This window comes from Grammomys surdaster, unplaced genomic scaffold (genome assembly GCF_004785775.1).
Source record: "Grammomys surdaster isolate TR1022 unplaced genomic scaffold, NIH_TR_1.0 270, whole genome shotgun sequence".
In the NCBI taxonomy this organism is placed as follows: domain Eukaryota; kingdom Metazoa; phylum Chordata; class Mammalia; order Rodentia; family Muridae; genus Grammomys; species Grammomys surdaster.
Window position 1 is genome coordinate 3,261,064 of NW_021604711.1, and position 19,422 is coordinate 3,280,485.

General features: G+C 52.9%; 2 protein-coding genes across 4 annotated transcripts; both read left to right on the forward strand.

The window, feature by feature from the left end:
• The first annotated feature begins 1,568 nt into the window (after positions 1 to 1,568).
• On the forward strand, positions 1,569 to 9,861 carry Guk1 (guanylate kinase 1). 2 transcript variants are annotated; one of them, XM_028776519.1, is made up of 8 exons: positions 1,569 to 1,770; positions 6,815 to 6,928; positions 7,249 to 7,290; positions 7,650 to 7,746; positions 8,395 to 8,533; positions 8,613 to 8,697; positions 9,206 to 9,291; positions 9,533 to 9,861. In XM_028776519.1, exons 1-8 carry the CDS (start codon positions 1,710 to 1,712, stop codon positions 9,566 to 9,568), a joined length of 660 nt encoding a protein of 219 aa, XP_028632352.1. In that variant the 5' UTR covers positions 1,569 to 1,709; the 3' UTR covers positions 9,569 to 9,861. The 2 variants fall into 2 exon arrangements, with proteins under 2 accessions (XP_028632352.1, XP_028632351.1); XM_028776518.1 differs by lacking the exon at positions 1,569 to 1,770 and adding an exon at positions 3,189 to 3,312.
• A 650-nt stretch (positions 9,862 to 10,511) lies between these two features.
• On the forward strand, positions 10,512 to 18,857 carry Gjc2 (gap junction protein gamma 2). 2 transcript variants are annotated; one of them, XM_028776597.1, is made up of 2 exons: positions 10,512 to 10,568; positions 16,765 to 18,857. In XM_028776597.1, the coding sequence occupies exon 2, from the start codon at positions 16,784 to 16,786 to the stop codon at positions 18,104 to 18,106; it is 1,323 nt and encodes a 440-aa protein (XP_028632430.1). In that variant the 5' UTR covers positions 10,512 to 10,568; positions 16,765 to 16,783; the 3' UTR covers positions 18,107 to 18,857. The 2 variants fall into 2 exon arrangements, with proteins under 2 accessions (XP_028632430.1, XP_028632431.1); XM_028776598.1 differs by lacking the exon at positions 10,512 to 10,568 and adding an exon at positions 10,901 to 10,981.
• The last annotated feature ends 565 nt before the right edge of the window (positions 18,858 to 19,422 follow it).

The following is a 19,422-nucleotide window of genomic DNA, read 5'->3' on the forward strand; positions in this document are numbered from 1 at the left end:
AGAGGCAGGCGGATTTCTGAGTTCGAGGCCAGCCTGGTCTACAGAGTGAGTTCCAGGACAGCTGGGACTACACAGAGAAACCCTGTCTTGAAAAAACAAAAACAAAAAAACAAAAAACAAAACAAAAAACCAGAAATGTTATGTGATAATGCTTTTGTTTTAATTCCAGGTGTTGGAAGTGGGGATGCTTCAGATTGTCCATGGCAGCTGATTATGATTTGTCTCATGCTCTGGAACGGGTGAGATTTTTTTGAGACAGGGTTTCTCTGTGTAGCCTTGGCTGTCCTGGAACTCACTCTGTAGACCAGGCTGGCCTCGAACTCAGAAATCCGCCTGCCTCTGCCTCCCATGTGCTGGGATTAAAGGCGTGTGCCACCACCGCCCGGCTTCTGTGTAAGATTTTTAAGAGTAAAATTAGGCAATGATATTTATTATAAAGTCAGTACATTTTTAAAGGAATTTCACATATATGATTCCTTCACTGTCCCTCTAGGTCACTTTATTACTCAATGCTCAGGACTTTTCTCCAAAATAGCTTTTTGAAAGAATTGATACTTAATTCATTTGTGCTGCCCACTTTACTGCAATTCTTTAATAAGTTTGTTTTAAGACAGGGTCTCACTATGTTGCCTTGATTGGCCTAGAGCTAACTATGTAGATAGAACTTGTCTTGTATGCCCAAAGGTCGACCTACCTCTACTTCCAAGTGCTGAGATTAAAAGTGTACAGCACCACACTGGGTTTATTTTTCTTTTGTCTCTGCCTGAATTAAGGACACACAACTTCAGGATTCTCTGAGATCTCTGCCTTCCAGTTTCTTGAAGTAACTTACTTAAAACATATTTATTTTGGCAAGGCACAATAGTACATATTTTTGTTTGAGACAGGGTTTTTCTGTGTACCCTGGCTTTCCTGAAACTTTCTCTGTGACAAGGCTGGTCTCGAACTCAGAGATCTACCTGCCTCTGCCTCTCTACTGCTAGGGATTAAAAAGGTGTGTACCACTACCAGGCAGATACACACCTTTTTAATCCCAGCATTTGGGCAGAGGCAGGTGGCTCTCTGGGAGTTTCCTGACAGTCAGGACTACATAGTAAGACTCTATCTAAAAAAACTAAACGACTTAAAATTCGGTGTATGTGTCTATGTATAGGTATGAGTACAAGAGGTGATGAGCCTGCACAACCTCAGTGCTGGGAACTGAATCTGGGTCCTCAGGAAGAACAGCACGTGCTAGCCGTCTCTTGGAATGATTTAGCAGTTAACCGGCAAACCCGAAAATGTAACTAAACAGACTGGAAGCTGACCTTCGATGTGTTCCTATCCGGGTCTTTGTGGACAGGTAGAGCCTGTGCCTAGGGAAAGAAAGGAGGGTATGGAAAAGGGCGGAGTTTGAATATGAAGAAACGCTAGGCGAAGTGGGCGTGGCCACCAGATAGAGCCGCGCAGTCCGCCCGCGCAGAAGTGCGGCGTTGCCCCTCCCGTAGGCCCTCGCAGACCCATGTGTGGCTGTCCCTTGGTGGACGTGACCAGGCGGAGTTTATTATGGACTAGAAGGGGCCGGCGAGGGTGACGTAATGTCTGCGGGCAAAGGTGGGATGTGGCCGGCGCTGGTGCTTTGCGTACTCGGTCTGCGCAGCCAAGCGGCACACCGGTCTGCCCCCGTGGGCCGTCGCGCCGCTGTGACGTAGTCCTGCGGGCGGTCCCTGATGCTGCGGCGCCCGCTGGTCGGGCTGGCGGTGGCCGCCCTGGGTCGCGTCCCTGCGGACGGTGAGTGCGCTGGCGGCTGGTTGCCTCAGGAGCGGGACTTGCGGCAGCATGTTTCCCTTGCGTCCCGTCTCCAGTGACCCTGTTCTTGTAGGGATGCCGGGTTAACGTGTTTTTCGGGACCCCAGAACGACAGGGATGGGCACGCGGAGTCCCAGCCGCCCGCAGACCGGCGCAGCCTGAGCCTAGTCTGCGCTCTTCCTCTGCTCCCTGCCCACCCGGCATCCTGGGTAGGCTCAAGCACATGGCTTTACTCCTCAGCCACTGAGGGTGTTGGACTTAGGTGCCTGCAGGTGATGCAGGCCCTGCTGACGCCTGGGTTTGAATATTAGGACTTGTCTGTCCCGTTTTGTTTTTGTCTTTTTTTTTTTTTTTTAGAAAAAAATAATTAAGCCGCCTTTGGGCTTAATATTCTCAGACATAGTTTTATCCAACGTGGAAGTGGGCGGGGTTCCTTCAGGTATTGGCTGGAGGAAGAGCAGGTGACATTAGCTATGCGGTATCCGAAGAGGGGAGGGGGAGAGAAAGCAAATAAGTGATTGGTCAGATTTTGAAAGGGTTCAAGGAGAGAAAGAAGAGGGCGGTTTGTTTCTCTGAGTGCTCCTTCAGTTCACTTTTCAGGAGGTCATAGGCTAGTTAGGAGAGCGACCACTAAAGCTCCAGTGTACACAAAGTACTTTACACCTGCCTGCACATAGTAGGCTTTTACATCGCAGTGTAACCTGTGGGTGCTACATCAGCCATTGCTGGGATTTGCCTACCCTTCCTTGGTCTAGCGCTGGATCTGTTTGGGATGGGGTATTGGGAGATTAGTAGTTTTCGGGAATCTTAAACTTGAGGCAGTACATTTTTATTTAGCCACACTTAAACTTTCTCTTCTGTCTTGACACACGCAAAGTATCCAGGAAGCATGATGTGATTTGAAAAAAAGGCAGAAGGAGGTGTGGGAGGAAAGAGCCCAGGCAACAAAGAAGAAAAGGTAGAATAGGGTGGAGCTCTTGGAAGGCAGCTGTATGAGCAAGGCTTCTTGTATTCCTGACTCTTCTGGGTGGGCCTTAGTCTTGTCTTAGTCTTTCCTGTCCACCCTGTCCCCACCCTCCCTGATTTGCATGTGCTGGTCCCTATCCTCCTTGATTCTGCTTCTGCTGGTCCTTAGTCTTCCCTGCCCTGCCCTACTGTTCCCTGCCTACATGTACTGGACCTGAGTTTCCTTTACCCTACCCTATTCCCCATCCTTCACCAGTTAGTCTTCTCTGGCCCTGTAAGGCCTTAGCCTCTTTTCTACACGAGCAAGCAGATGACAAACTATGCAGTGTCCTAGGTCTTTCCACTTTATTCTCAGTGGGTTCTGAGCCCTTTCTCTTTTATGTTCCCTCTACCTCATGATTATGGGTTGGCATCCAGATTCCTGGTCAAGAATCAGCCTGTTCCTTTTTGTCCTTGCTGGGAAGAGACACAAATGGAGACCGGTAGCACCAGGAAGGTGCAGCAGGCTGTCTGTGGTTGGCTGCTGCTCCTCCACCTCTACTTTCTTGGGAGGCCATGGTAGGTCCCTCTGTCTCAGAGGAATAAGGGTGAAAAAGCTTTGACTGCTTTTGCTGCTGCTATTGGAAGAGGCGCCTAAGTCCTGGGGGGCTCAGGGCTTGGATGTGTCACTTATGTCTGCCTAGCAGTGTTTGTGTCTTGGAGGACTGGTAACGCTTCTCATTTCTGGAAGGGCCTTCTCTTCAGTTGCCAGGAGGGAGGTGATGGTTGTGACAGATTTCCAATCCTAGGGGACGTAGGTATAGATAGGAAGAGGCTGTGCAGGAAGTTCTGTCTAGGGATGTCCAGCAGAGCATGCTCCCTCAGTGCTATGAAATCACTTCAGTCTTGGCTTGTTTTACAATTAGGGGCTCTTTGTCAGGCAGTTGAAGTTTGGGACTGGAAAAGCTGAAGTGATAGGGGTCCAGAATTTCTTCAGTGGTCTCCCCAAAGGAGGTTGCTTCTGTCTACCACACACTTCTGTAAATGCTAGGGCAAAAACTGTGTCTATAATTTCTGACATAAGCAGTGGCCCTGTGGAGATGTAGTAATGGTCTTGTTGCCAGGTGGTGGTAGTGCACGCCTTTAATCCCAGCACTTGGGAGGCAGAGGCAGGCGGATTTCTGAGTTCGAGAGTTCGAGGCCAGCCTGGTCTACAGAGTGAGTTCCAGGACAGCCAGAACTACACAGAGAAACCCTGTCTTAAAAACAAAACAAAACAAAACAAAAAAACCCAAAAAACAAAAGTAATGGTCTTGTCACCTGGCTACTGATGAGAGCCCCTCCTTCGGTGGGCTTGGGGATTTCCCAGGTCCCTACTGCTCCTGACTGGCCCACACTGTACTTGCTGTCTGCCACCGTACCACACAGCTAGCTAGCCAAGGTCGTCAGGTATGGTCTGTGTAGATCCAAGCAAGTGTAGTGTCATAGAGGGTCACCAAGGACTGTCAAAGAGCCATGAGCTGTATGACAAGAGCCAAGTGACACCTACTGGGACTTTGCAGAACCAAGGTATGAACAGGATGGCACTTGAAGTGACATCTCCCTGTCTCTTGTGGTTTAGCAACAGGACAGAAGTTGCACACTGTGACTTCTGAAGGTGGGCTTGAGAGTTTAGGTCGCTCAGCCAGGGAGCAGTAGGGAGTGCAGAGCTGGGTAGATTCAGCTGTCTGAAGTGTGTCCGCATGTGCATGCTAGTGTCCTTCCCTCTGCCTGGTCGTGGCCTACAGGGTTAGGGTCAGGTGAGGCCTCCAGTAGTCTCAGAAATGAGGGTTTTATGCTGGACTGTGGATGATACTAGCCCATCATTACCTAGACTTGGAATTAGGGTATAAAATCATGGACAGGTACAGGCTGCCTATTGCTGATGGGATGGAGGATCATCTTGTCCAACCATCCTTGTCCCTAATATGTGGTTTCTTGTTGGCTCTCCTACCTGGGATCCTTTTCTCAGAAGCTTTCTTACCTCGTGCACTTTGGAACATCTCTCTTAGCTTTGGTCCTCCTCTGTTGTCACGATCCTGTGTTCTCAGTCTCTGGAATACACCTATACAATGAGCCTACCGAGATCCATAGTGAGCACTGTCTGGAATTCCTTTTATGCTCAAGAGAACCAACAGCTCCAAAAATGGCAGTTTGGAAAGTACAGATGTAAAACCCATGTTGGCAGCTGCAGGTCACAGCCTGTGGCCATCACAGGAAATGTGAGGCTGTGCAACACCTTGTGGAGCTGTCTGCCTGAGTGCCTGATACAGGCAGAGGGGAGGGAGCGGTGGAGGACCTGGGTTGTGTGGTTTGCAGTACACACCCTCAGGCCAGGCAATGGTAGACACAGCAGGGCTCAATGACTAGGGAAAAGGATGCCTATGAAAGGTGGTGGTGAGTCGGGTGGGTTAGAGGAAGCCTGGAGCCCAGAAAGGAAATAGCTTATAGTGGTCAGTGTGATTGGCCGATAAGCATTTTGGAAAGAGGCAGAAGGGGGCAGTTTTATTGAGAGTCGGCACTGATGATACTGAGCGAGTTTCCCTAGGTCCCTTTTCTGTCTTTTTGATAGGTGGTCCTGTGTACTTCTCAGGGACATGTGCGTGTATGCATGTGTGTGTGTTTTCAGTGTGCATGTGTGACATGCATGTGCATGCACATGTACCATACATATAGTACTTGTGTTTCTGTGGGTGATAGAATACCAGCAACACTGCTTTTGTAAGATTACTTCATGGCCTACATTGGGGATTAAGAACACAAGTCTCTCTAAGCTGATGGATGCCCTTCCTGCAGCCTTTGTCTTTTGAACCAAAAGCTGTGTGGGCCTCACATTTTAGGTCAAAGATGCTTGGGTTGACAGGCGGCAGCTCCCAAATACCCTCCCTGGTCTCCCTCTGCCTAGACCTCCCAAGAGAGCAGCAGCTCGGGTTTCTCAGTGCTCAGTGCTATGGTGGCACTTCCCCATCTCCCAGTGCACTCAATGCAGCCCTAGTTATTTGGACAGGTGTAGGCGCAGATCTCAGGAGCAGGACAAGTAACTGCCTTTTCCTTCTTGCATAGTGGGAGGACAGGGCTGATTTCACAGTGCAGGCAGGGCTGGTGCTCGAGGGATTTATTGCTCAGAGGGCGGGGTATAGGCTTGGCAGAGATTAATCCCCTAGCCCTCAGTGCAGAACAGCCATTGACTCTTCCCAGGCTACCATGGAGGCTGCAGCACATCAAGTAGGTGGGTGCCATCCAGGGGACACAGGAGGGCCTTCATAGATAGGGTTCTTAACATGTAAATGACCTGCTCAGTGGCCTGGCTGGAGGACTAAGGCTGACAGTGAGGTGGGGCTGTGTCTGCTCAGGTACGAGCCTGGGAGCAGGTGGGATCAACTGGTCCTAGGGTGATGCCATCGGAACTTCAGGGAAGGAAGCTCAGGTCCCAGATAGACTGATGGAGGAGTTTTCTGCTGTGCTGTCCTAAGCAGGTGCTCCTCCCTGGCAGCTCCTACCTGTGGCTGACCCTGAGCTGCACTTACTTCCCCCTGTGAGGCTAGGGGGTGCTATTCCAACTCTGGGCAGCAGATTGTCTTTACCAGACAAGTCAGAGATGGTTGCATGTCTAGTGAGAAGTTTCCCAAATAGGCTTGAGGTGAACAGACCTGAGGATGTCTGTAGGGACAGGGACATTCCTGTTTCAGACTTGGGACCCTAGTGGGCAGTGCCATTTAAGGAAGTCAAAGCTCAGGCAGCATTGTGAAGTCAGATTCTGGAGGGCAGCCTCTATGGGGTGGGACCAATATGCTGCATTGTCTGGTTCTGGGTCACTTGGCCTGTGGACATCCTGTTGGGTGTGGGTGTGGCTGAATGTTGGAATCCTGTCAGCCATCCTGCCTGTGTTTACCATCGTGCCAATTGACTGGTGGTGTGAGGAGGGTTCACAATATATGAGGATGTTGTTCTTCGGAGGCCGTCACTGCCTCTTATTGAACAGAACGCCAGGGCACCAGTGAAGGCAACCTCCCTCATATCTGAGATATCTCTGCTCCCACAGGCATGGCAGGACCTAGGCCAGTAGTGCTGAGCGGGCCATCAGGGGCAGGGAAGAGCACTCTGCTCAAGAAGTTGTTCCAGGAACACGGCAGCATCTTTGGCTTCAGCGTGTCCCGTGAGTGCCTCAGGACCTTGAAGGGCAAGGAGCTCAGAGGCTATCCCAGCACGGGACTATTCCCAGAGCCCCCAAATGCACACACCTGATCTAGCAGATGTCCTCCTCACCCCCTCATCCCGATTACCCTCTCTCCTCCCAGGGCCTCCAGCTAGAGTAAGCATCTTGACCCCAGTGACCTCCTGAGATCTGGTCTGGGCTAGCCCACTGGTTGTGAGCACCACCTGCTGTTACATAACCAGAGGACCCTGGGTAGGGGAAGGTTTATGGATCCCTTCCATGTGTGATAGGGTTTGTTTGTTTGTTTGTTTTTCCCTTAGATACCACAAGGAACCCACGACCTGGCGAAGAAGATGGCAAAGGTGAGCTGTCCTGCTAACCCAAGGGTGTTAGACACCAGCTAGTGTGTGTTGCGGGGAGGGGGGATGTTGCTCTGTGCCTTGGCTGTAACAGCTTAATCCCCAGCAGGAGAATATCTCTTGCCTTTGGGTTAGTGGTTTGATTAGAGTCTGCATCATAGTGAAGGCTGGACCTTCTTCCTGCCTGGCGTATGGAACCTGACCGTTTCCAATCCTCCAGCAAGGATAGCTGGGACAGCGGTATCTGTTCCAGCCTGGATCTGGCCATAGCAGTCCTGTGTAGGACGGAGAGGGGCCAGACCAGGCAGGGCTGGGTTTCGGGTACACTTGGGTACCCTCTGGAAAGCCCTCTTCCTCTCCAGATTACTACTTTGTGACGAGGGAGATGATGCAGCGGGATATTGCAGCAGGGGACTTCATCGAGCATGCTGAGTTCTCAGGGAACCTGTATGGGACAAGGTGGGCTGAGTGTGGTGTGGGCCCGGCTTCATGGATCAGGGTCATCCCAGAACTGTGACAAAAGGAAGCACTCCAGCATGTCCCCTCTGACCACACAGTGCCCTCCCTCCCAGTCTCCCCCCTAGAACTGGGATGGCTTGCTTTCCTTCTAGTCTCTGAGTGTAACTAATAGACTCCAGGGAACATGCAGGCCCAGTCATGCCCCAGGCTCACCTGTCCTCAAGCCATCTGGTGAGGCAAGGAGCCACATGAGGTGTACCTTACATGGAGAGGTAGACAGTGACAGGCAGCACAGGCCTGACCAAAAACCCAAACCCTTTTGGCTCTTGGCTACAGGACAGGTACAAAGGGCTATGATGTCAGAGGGCCTGACAGGGTTGACAGTATGCTTGGAAGTTCTGGAAAGTACAGAGGGTGCTGGGTTTATGGGAGCCCCTGCACTACCCAGGCAAGGCCCAGGGTGGACCTTGGGGAGCAAAGAGCAGAGTTTCTCTGAAGTTGTTGAAAGCCTTAAGAGGCTAACAAGGTTTAGCAGTCATTGCATGTATTCCTGAGGGTGGCCAGAGGGCAAGAACTCATGTGGCCTTAAGAGCCAGATCTTCTTTTGGATCCACTGAACAGCTGCTCACTGCTTTTCCCTGCTCCCAGCAAGGAAGCTGTTCGGGCAGTGCAGGCCATGAACCGCATCTGTGTGCTAGATGTCGACCTACAAGGTGTGCGTAGCATCAAGAAGACTGATCTGCGCCCCATCTACATCTCTGTGCAGCCTCCCTCGCTGGACGTGCTGGTGGGTACTTGGTGTGGGAAACCTGCAGGGCAGGCCTGAGACCTGGGGAATACTGGCCTGACAAGGACCTGCATTTCAGGAGCAACGACTGCGGCTGCGCAACACTGAGACTGAGGAGAGTCTAGCAAAGCGGCTGGCAGCTGCACGGGCAGACATGGAGAGCAGTGAGTGCAGTCAGACCACTCAGGCCTTCTGAGCGTGTGGCCAGCCCATTCACCAGAAGTTGGGGAGGACCAAGGGTAAAGGTGGAGGAATCGAGACCTCTGTCTGCAGAGCCTTTGAGAGGCCACACTTCTTTTACTGACTGAAGTGTTAGAGGCATCTTTTTGTAGCTGAGCTCTTGCTTCTGGGTCTGAGCTTGGCCCACATTGAGACACTGTCATTGAGACCTCTTGCTGTTTTCCTCTGTGCATGTGGCAGTCCATCACAGGCAGAGCTAGTTCTGATAGGCCCGGGCAGGGGCTGACGGGCAGGGGCTGGGCCACACCCCAGCAGTCAGGACTTGATGGGAGCAGACCCTACTGAGGTTCTCTAGAAGAGGAGATGGAAGGGTTCTGTCCAGCCCTGGCAGTCCTGCTACAGTGGCAGCAAGAGTAGCCATAGCCAGATAACAGGTTGTTAACAGGGGCCAGATCCCCAGTGTTCCTGACTCTCTCTCTTGTCCCACCCCAGGCAAGGAGCCTGGCTTGTTTGACCTGGTGATCATCAATGACAACCTGGATAAAGCCTATGCAACACTGAAGCAGGCACTCTCTGAGGTAGGCCCCTCCCCACCTGTCCTGTCTTGGGGAAGTTCCCTGCACAAGCCATCTGTGAATTCAGCAAACCCTGTGATGCCAGGGCTCACACCTTGATAAGCTGTAAGCAGCACTGGCTCTGTCAATTACCAGACTGGTCAAGTACAGGTGCAAAGGCCAAGAGTCCCTGGGGACCGGGGGAGGATCCTAGACCTTTCCTTCCCTGGTTCCCTGATTTTCTGTTTCCCTTCTTCCTTGGCAGGAAATCAAGAAAGCTCAGGGAACTGGCGATGCCTGAGTGTCTGCTTCATTCCAGAGCTGATGCCTGTGGTCTAAATCTGCCTGGATTACGAGGTGGGGGGAACTTTGCCAGGGAACCAAGGACTTGTACTAGGCTTCCACTGTGGAGTAGAAGGAGCTACCCCTTGTCTGGCCACATGGTGGCTCTGCACCGTGGGCTGGCTTGCTGAGGCTGAATGACTCCGAAGAGTACCCACATCTATTCTCCCTGGACTGTTTGTGTTCCTATCCCTGTTCCTCCTGCTGGAGTGGGACTGACATCCTAATAAAGTGATTATTGAGTTATAGTGTCACAGTCCTCCATACTGGTCTTATGGCCCCTGGCTGCCCGCCCCTACCAGATGAAGGCTGCCACGGAGGCTCTGCATAGGTGTCTGGTGGCCCTTGCTCCTGCCCACATCCAGGGTCCACCAGGCATCAGAATGCTAGCTAGGGTTGGTTGTGTTCATTTCTTCCCCTAAGAGCCAGTCATCTGGGACAATCCATGGACTGGAATAGGCTCAGCCCTGGACAGTCTAGTGCTGCTGCCTCTCTGAGCTGTTTCTGAGCCATTTGGGGGACTCAGAGGGACAGATACCACTGAAAGCCAGGAAGGAAAGTGCCCAGCCACAGGGGAAGAGCTGCGGTCATAATGCTGGCCCTGGACCTGTGGATACTGTGTGCTCTTGTGTGTGTGTCTAGCCAGCCAACCCAGGGAAGGGCAACCCTGTTAGGGCCGGTAGAGGGGCAGAGCCCTGGGGCTTTTGTAGAGGTCCCAAATTTTCGAGCTCTAGAGGTTGTAGAGGAGTGCAGCTTTCCTGAGGGAGATGTCCCTCCCCTCCTGCCCAAGATGAGACATTCTGAGTGTCTGGGTCCTGCTGTCCTCCCCTCTTCCTCTGGGCTCTCGGCCCAGGCTGCCTGGCTCCGCCCAAGAGAGCAATCCCAGCAGTGAGGGCAGTGGTTGTTGCCAGCTACCCCCACCCGGTGGTCAGCCACAGCTCTGCCTTGTGCATCTCCAGGTGAGGCTGCTCCTGCGGCAGGACTTGGGGGGGGGGGGGATTAACTGGATGTGGGTGTGAAGAGGGTAGCCAGGTACCCAGGAAGAAGTAGCCAGAGAGACTGGGAAGTCCTGGGCTGCCTCCAAAACTGCAGATGTTTCTCTAGAAGGGTGAGCCAGAACTGCCTGGACCTCAAGTGGAGGCTGGGGAGACCAGCAGGCCTGTCTAGATCCCTGCTGCTCCACCCCCAGGGACAATCATGGATTCAGACCCTGGGGGGAACAATGGAGCCCTTGAGGGCCCCTCCTCCATCCCCCATTGTGCTTGGTGGCGAGAGGTGGCCCTAGCCCCACAGTATGCCCTTAGAGAAAATCAGCATCCAGCCGGCAGGTGGAGGGGCTCAGCAGAAGGTTTGCATTTCCAGCCTGGAGAAGGTAGGGAGGGAACTGCTGGGGCTGCAGACTGGCAGGGCCTCACTGCTAAGGTGGAGTTTCCCAGGCTCCTGTATCCCCTCTCAGGCTCTGTGGGATGTGTCACAGGTGGTGCCAGATGCCACCCTGGAAGACTCACTGGGGCTCTGGCCAGATCTTGTCTTGCTGTATTAAGGAACCCTCAGGGTGTCCTTTAGCTTGGGACCAGCTGGCTTTGTGGCTCTTTTTGGGTAACTAGACCCATGGTGGAGGGAGATGGGAACAAACCGGTGAGCCTAGGGTGCTCTCAGTACCTCCCCCAGCAGCTGAGACCCTTCAGGCTGTCATAGATGAGCCAGTCCATCCCAGCCAGTTGTAGTGTGTCCCAGGGATCAGTATGGGCAGCTGGCCCAGTCTACTCAAACTGAACAAACTTCATTATCCACTTGCCTGCTACCAAGCAGACCCTCTCAGCAGCTGGACCTGCACAACTGCTGCTGTGTTAGTGTGGCCCTGTAGCTGGCGCAGGAGTCCTTGGGATGCCGCAGCAGCTTGGTCCAAGTGCTTCCTTCCCACCTACCTGCTGTGTCTAGGGACTGCAGAGAGGGAGATAGGCAGATGGGTAGCCAAAAGGGGAGATACAGCGTCCAAGGAAGGGGAGGGGATAGAGAAGATGCGCTTAGAAGGGCCTGCTGGCTGGAGTTGGCTTTGTATGGGACAGTGTCCCTGGATCCAGCAGGGAAATGATTTCTAGAAATGGGTAGAGGAACCTGGCTCAGCTGTGGAGGGGCTGGCAGAAGGACTGAAGAGACAAGGACCAGGGTGAGTATGGGGTTTCTACAAGGAATTGGGCACATGTGTGCTCTCTGGGCAATGCCGAAAGAAGGCATGGAGAGCGCAGTGGTGCCTACCCAGGCTAGCATCTTTGTTTCTGGAATGCAGTTTAGCTGAAGGCTGCTCAACCTGTAGGAGTTGTCTAGACTTAGGGTTGTGATGCTTATACCCAGGTGCAAACTAGCCCATCCGTTTTTCTGGTCCCCACAGTCTGATTTCGACTAGTTTTGCATTCTTAAACTCCCAGGAATGTGATTTGGGTGCCGGTGAGGAAGGCCCTACAGGCACACAGGTCAAAGGAGGCTGGTAGTTTCTGCTGGGTACCCAGGGCTTGAGACCTGGCATGCCAAGTTCTAATGCTTGTTAGCCACAGATAACAATCACCGTACCCCTCACCAGCATCTCCTCGTAGCTCTGGGGGACAAATGAGACCCCTCAGGTCTCCCCTCCCCTAATACGTAACAAAGTTGCTGACACACTGGGCCATATACCCAGTACCATGCTAACTACTTCAGGGTTCTGGTCAGTTCAGGGCCTAGGGCTAGATGTGAGAGCGGAGTCGTTTCAGGAGAGGATGCCCCTTCCAAACCTGGAGAGGCTTTCTAAGGGAGGCAGAGGCTGAGTGAACTCTGTATTGGGGATGGGGGGAGGCACCCCTGGCCAAGCTGAAGCACCCTGCCACCAGCACAAAGCCTAATTCTGGACCAAGATATGGAAGCTGCTTTAGGGCAGGAGTTCCTTGAATGAAGAACCCCTTCAATCAGCTGTGAATGCTAAAAATGGTGCCATGCCTCTGTGGTAGAGTCCTATATCTCCACCATGTTTAAATTTACAAAAGAGCGACTGGAGAGATGCCTCAGTGGTTAAGAGCACTGACTGCTCTTCTGGAGGCCCTGAGTTCAAATTCCAGCATCCACATGGTGGCTCACAACCATCTGTAATGAGATCTGATGCCTTCTTATGGGTTGTCTGAAGACAACTACACTGTGCTTACATATAATAAACAAACCTTTGGGCCAGAACAAGCGGGGTTGGAGAAGGCGAGGCTGGAGTGAGGGGGAAAAGGGAAGGGGAAAAAATTACATCAGAGTAGATAACAGTACAGAAAAGTTCCCAGAGGACCTCATATCCCATGCCATATCGGCATGAAACATCACCATAATAAACTCTAGTGCTGCCTCTGTGTTAGCTGAAAGCCACAGTCTGTGTGTTCCCTATATTCCCTCGGCCCCTCCTGACACCATAGCACCTCTTAGAAGACAGTCTCCTTGTTTTAGGTGCCCATGGCTACTTAAATACTACTCGGGTGTTTTTCAGGGTGCCCTCTTGGAAATTGCCCTGTGTTTTCTCTTGCTTTGTTGGGGTTATGGGTTTCAGAAAGAATACTATGGGGGCAATGAGTCTGTCTTTTATAGATGGCATCAACAGAACTTAACAGCCATGATGGCGAGTCACAAGACTCAGGTGTCACTGCAAAGGTACAAGTCCCCATTTCATGCTGTCCTCTGATATGATGTTGCCACCCACATGTAGCCACTGGAGTGGGTATGTGCTCCTCTTTCCTATGTGTAGCATCTCAGAATGGTTGGCAGTTCCTCTGCACAGAGATGGGATGCTTCTCCAGTCCTCAGCCTGGTTATTCATGGGTACAGTTGTTATTATCTGGGATATCTGTAACCAAAGCTGCAGTCTATAATTCTACTTTCCTTAGTCTGTTGGTTAAATTGTTACAGTGTCAGTGTGATCAGTTCATCTATCAGTGTGTGTGTGTGTGTGTGTGTGTGTGTGTAAGCATGTTCTTCCTCTTTGCTTGCTCCACACTCTTGTTTCCCGGCTTAGCCATTTGATCAGCCACTTCCCCCAGGGATTCCCAGTTCCTCTTATTGAAAGAGAAGTTGGAAGCCAGAGCTCTGGACCTAGATAGGGTTTTTGTTTTATGAGTGGGGTTTGAGAAAAAGGGTCTCAATGTAGCCCCAGCTGACATCAGACTCGACACGTAGCAGAGGATGCCCCTGAAACTCTGATCTCCCTACTGCTGTCTCCCAAGCACTAGAATTACGGGCAGGGTGAACATACCCATGTCAGAAACGCTCTCACATCTCACATGTTTCTACAGCTAGGGCCTTTCCGAGGACACAGGTAGAGAGCATATGTTCTCATACACACCATAGTGTATCTGTAAGTGACCTCTGTGAGAGCCTGCCTCTACCATGCTGAACACAAATGCATTGGAGTCCCCAGCACACAATGGTGTCAGAAAATTAACCCTTAATAGTGATTGGGAAGCATCTGATAGGCAGACTAGAGTGTTAGGTATACATAGGTGCAAATTTGTCCGTCTGTCTGTCCCTCTCCTCACCCCCGTGTGTGTGTGTGTGTGTGTGTGTGTGCGTGCGTGTGTGTGTGTAAAACTTGTATGGTCAGGTGATTTTGCTGAGCATGGACATGCCTAAAAGTCCCAGCACTTGCCGGGCAGAGGGAGGATGGTGGACAGTTCAAGGATATCGCAGCTCTTACAGATGGATGCATAAGGAGTCTGAAGTCCGCCTGTGCTCCACGAAACCTTGTCTTTAACAAAAAGTCACTGAAGGGCAATGGCGGCAATCTCCATGTGCCCAGTGGGCATGAGCTAGGTTTATAGGGAGAGTGAAACAGTTAGGACCTAGAAGGACAGTGACCACCTGGTCCCAAGTGGTGGAGGTGGCAAGTATGGGTGGGTTCAGGGTTTGCTGACTAAGATGTTCAGGAGCCAGCAACACAGGTAAAGTAGTCTGAGAATGGACAGGTCTCTTTGAAAGAGAGATTGACATAGGGGTCCGACCCTCTGTAGTTTGAGGTACCTACTGGTGTGCCAGTGCCAAGGCTAGGGAGGAAAGGGTTGCAGGCTAGAGGTTCAACTGGAAGTCTCCCTGTGCATAGCCCGAGCCCAGGGACCTGGTTCTTCCAGGTCAGCTCTATAACCACAGCACATCTCAGTGCCATTCTTGAGAATGAATAGCTGTGACTGCATGCATGCTTTGAGTGACAGGTCCTCCACCCAGGGACAGATCAGCCCAGGGCTAAGCTACAACATCTCCATTGTTGCCCATACACATCTTAACTCCAGTGCTGGTCAGCTACTATGATAGGAGTAGGCACACCAGAGGAAAGGCGAATTGTCGAGCAAGGCTTTTTCAGAGATCCAGTTGTTAAATACTACACACTGCTAGGCAGGTCTACTCAGGAACTCCTGGTTCTAGACCTTCCTGGGTCTGCATTGCCTTAGGCTCCTATGATTGAACTTTCCAGTGGGGGCTGACTGAAGCTGAGGTAAAAGAGTCGAATCTACTCTTGAGAGGGCAGCAGGTAGTCCCATTGTATGACCATGCCTGAGGCAGAGAAGTGGGAGGGGTGGCCCCTGAGGATGTATCTATCTGTGAATGTGCTTGTGTAGACGGTTACTTTTACTGTGGGAGTGTGCATGTGTTCTTATGTGTGCTTGTGTTCTTATGTGTGTGTGCCTAAGCTCACTCTTCTTTATGAATGAGCATTTGTGAGCATTTGGTCATGTAAGTCTTGAGTCTTTACATGTGTGGTTGAGCTTGTGAATAAGTGTATATGAATGTTGGTGTATATGACTATGTGTGTGCACACGTGTATTTATGAATTTATACATCCTTGAGCATTCATTTGTGTCTGAGTGCATGTACATTCATACGAGTGTACAGTGTGTCTGTGGATGTGTACCTGTGTGCATATGAGGGTAGCTGAGTATGTGTGTACGTGCATGTGAATGTTTGCCTATATAACACAGACACACAAGCTTGTATATCCATGCATGCATTCACATGAGGGTGTGTGTCTCTGATTGCACACATGTGGTCCCAAGAGGGGATGCACAGATGTGAGGATGTGGGGCCACTTCCTCAGGAACCCCTGTTGTTCTGCTGGCTGCCCCCTCTTCCTGCCCTGAAGGGACAGGACATAGCTCTATAAAGAGCTCTGGAGATACCACTCCTGATGCTGGTCTGTACCTGCTGCTGCTACCACCAAGTCCCTGCCAGGGGAGGGAGCCAGAAGTGTCAGTATCGAATGCTTGGGGGACTCCTGCCCCAAGCTTTCCCAGGAGCAGGTACTAACTCCTTGGGAGCTGTGAGGAGGGAGGGTATGCATGAAGGAACCACAGAGCCTTTCTTTGACACATCTTCCAGACTGAGTTGAGTGGCCTAGATGTTGCCATCTCTGAGGCTCACGGGTGCCCAAGTGTTGCTATGTATCAGTTTGCAGCCTCACCAGGTCCTGCCTGGACAGATCGTGGGACAGTTCAGGGGAAGAAGAGCCCTGGAGGGTCTATGAGCAGTGGGAGGGGTAGCAGACAGGCTAAGTGCAGCAGGAGCAGCGAAGGGCTCCGGGAGGATGAGGGTCGTTTATGGAAGGGACTCGCAGAGTTGCTGTGTAGGAGTAGAAGGAGAAAGGCTGGCACTGCTGGAGGACTGGAGACCAAAGCATTGGGGAGGGCTGGGGGCAAAGGTTTGGGGCTGGGGGATGATGGAGCCTCAGGACTATGGGTCCTGACCACAAAGGCTGGCATGCTTGGGGTAAGTAAGCACTAGGAGGGTGGCATCCAATTGGGACTGAGTCCGGCTGGTGCTGTCCCATTTTCCTCCCTCTGCCAATAAAGGCAGTACACAGGCTTTATGGCTTTAGGGGCCTGAGACAGAGGTGCACTTCGTACAAGTTGAAGCTTTCTTGGAGATCTTTGGGAGAGAGAAGACAGGAAGGGCAGAGTCGATGGAAAATGCTCTGTCCTCATCTTTAGCACATAGGGTGTGAATGCCAATGAATGAGACCTCTGTAAGGTAGTGAGCTCAAGGTCATCTGGGGTGTGTAAGTAGACAACTGCCGGACAAGCCTTCAGGCACCTCAACTCTGGGCTCAGCAGTTCCTAGCTGGCACCCCTCCACCCCGCTGACCACTTGATTGCTTGCCTGTAGGTCCCACCTGCTCGCTCCCATGACCAACATGAGCTGGAGCTTCCTGACGCGGCTGCTGGAGGAGATCCACAATCATTCCACCTTCGTGGGCAAAGTTTGGCTCACTGTGCTGGTGGTCTTCCGCATTGTGCTAACAGCTGTCGGTGGTGAGTCCATCTATTCAGATGAGCAATCCAAGTTCACCTGCAACACGCGGCAACCAGGTTGTGACAACGTGTGCTACGACGCCTTTGCGCCCCTGTCTCATGTGCGCTTCTGGGTCTTCCAGATAGTGGTCATCTCCACACCTTCTGTCATGTACCTGGGCTATGCGGTCCACCGCCTGGCGCGTGCCTCGGAGCAGGAGCGCAGACGCGCTCTCCGACGTCGCCCTGGCCCCCGGCGCTTGCCCAGGGCGCAGATGCCACCACCGCCACCTGGTTGGCCGGACACTACCGATTTAGGCGAGGCGGAGCCCATGCTGGCGCTGGAGGAGGATGAGGATGAGGAGCCGGGGGCGCCGGAGGGTCCCGGGGAAGACACGGAGGAGGAGCGAGCGGAGGATGTGGCTGCCAAGGGGGGCGGAGGTGATGGCAAGACGGTGGTCACTCCTGGTCAGGCCGGGCAGCACGACGGGCGGCGGCGCATCCAGAGGGAGGGCCTGATGCGCGTGTACGTGGCTCAGTTGGTGGTTAGGGCGGCTTTCGAGGTGGCCTTTCTGGTGGGCCAGTACCTACTCTACGGCTTTGAGGTGCCGCCCCTGTTCGTCTGCCGCCGCCAGCCTTGCCCACACGTAGTGGACTGCTTCGTGTCGCGGCCAACCGAGAAGACGGTCTTCCTGCTGGTCATGTATGTGGTTAGCTGCCTATGCCTGTTGCTCAACCTCTGTGAGATGGCTCACCTGGGCCTCGGCAGTGCGCAGGATGCTGTGCGCGGCCGTCGGGGAGCCTCGGCGGCGGGTCCTAGCCCCACACCGCGCCCACCGCCCTGCGCTTTCCCGGCCGCGGCCGCCGGCCTGGCTTGTCCTCCCGACTACAGCCTGGTGGTGCGTGCAGCTGAGCGCGTGCGAGCGCACGACCAGAACTTGGCGAACCTGGCGCTACAGGCGCTCCGCGATGAGGCGGCGGTGGCGGCGGTTTCCGTGGACCGCGACAGTCCACCGTGCGCAGGGCTCAATGCAACCTCTCGGGGGGCACCCAGGGTGGGCGGCCCAGCTTCTGGAACCGGCAGTGCCACGTCGGGGGGCACCGTTGGGGAGCAGGGCCGGCCAGGAGCTCAGGAACAACTAGCCACTAAGCCCAGGGCTGGCTCTGAGAAGGGCAGTACAGGCAGCAGAGACGGCAAGGCCACCGTGTGGATCTGAGGGTACTGCCAAGAGCTCAGGGAGGGCCTGGCATGAGGATTCCATGGAAATCTTTCTGCCCTGAACCAGTGGTCTCTGGCAGACCTTGTTAGGGGTCTTTAAAAAAGGGAGCTGAAGCCTCTTAGGAGGCGCTGGCTCAGGTACTCCCCACAGGATAGAAAGGGAAGTGACGGGGTGGCCCCTGAGGGTGAGGTGGGGGCAGAGCTGTGTCCCAGGAATTGACTGTCCCTCCAGGCTATGCTAAGCAGGGATGACCGCTCTGCTGGGCCTGCCAGCCCTTCCTTCTAGGCTTCTCTCGCAGCTTCCCCATAGGATTGGGGGTGTTTGGCATGAACCTTACGGGACTGTGCTTATCCTCACTGTAGCAGCAGACGGGTTCCTCTGCAATGCCCTCAGCACTTACAGAGCCAGAGAACTGCCAGGTCAGGGACAGGCAGACAGCATTGATAACTCCCGACCGACCCTCGGCTCCCGACTTGTGACCGACTAAGACCTGAAGAAGGCCCGGACAGAGAGCAGCTCCTCTCTGAGCTGAGATCGCTTGGCAAGACTCTTTCTTAGGGGACAACCTGGAGGTTCTGTTGTGCCTTGCTGCTTACATGCATAAGGCTATGGTCCAGGGCTGAGGATTTGGCCATGCTGGAAAATTAGAGCTCTGAGGAGCCTGTCCCCATCTTCTGTGCCCTTCCCCCTGTTTTAACGCCAACTTCTAGAACAAAGGAAGTAAAATAAAACTAACCTTTTGTTTACATTGTGTACATGTGCTTATATGTGTCTAAGGCCACGTTGCACACTGGTAAGTGTGCATCAGTATGTGTGTAACCATGTGTTGTGGGTCTGTGTCTGAGCATTCAGAAGCGTGTCCACAGTAGTTCATTGGGAGAGACAGCTTAACTGTAGGGAGGCTGGGAGGGGAGACATTCTCCTCAGGGACAGGCTGGGGAGTAAAGCTGGAGACCAAACCCTGGAGGTCATCAGACCTATGATGGTGCCACTTGGTGCCAGGCAGCATGCCAGGGTCGGGTGGTGGGGCTTGGTGGAGCGCACAGATGTCAGAAACAAAGAACAGTCAGGCACAAGGTCAGCCTGCAGCTCAGGGGACAGAGGCAGTTCATCTTGGCTGGAGGTGTGTAGTGCTGATGACTTTGAAGAGCTGGGGGAGGGCAGAGGATAGGAAAACACAAAGCACACCTAGCCAGAGCCATCTCAGAGCAGACTCCAGGTGACCAGCTGCCTTCCGTGAGGGCTGGGATAGCACTGTTCTCCCCAGCTTCACATCCCTTCCCGGGGTTCCTGAGCCAGGCTCAGCTCAGCCT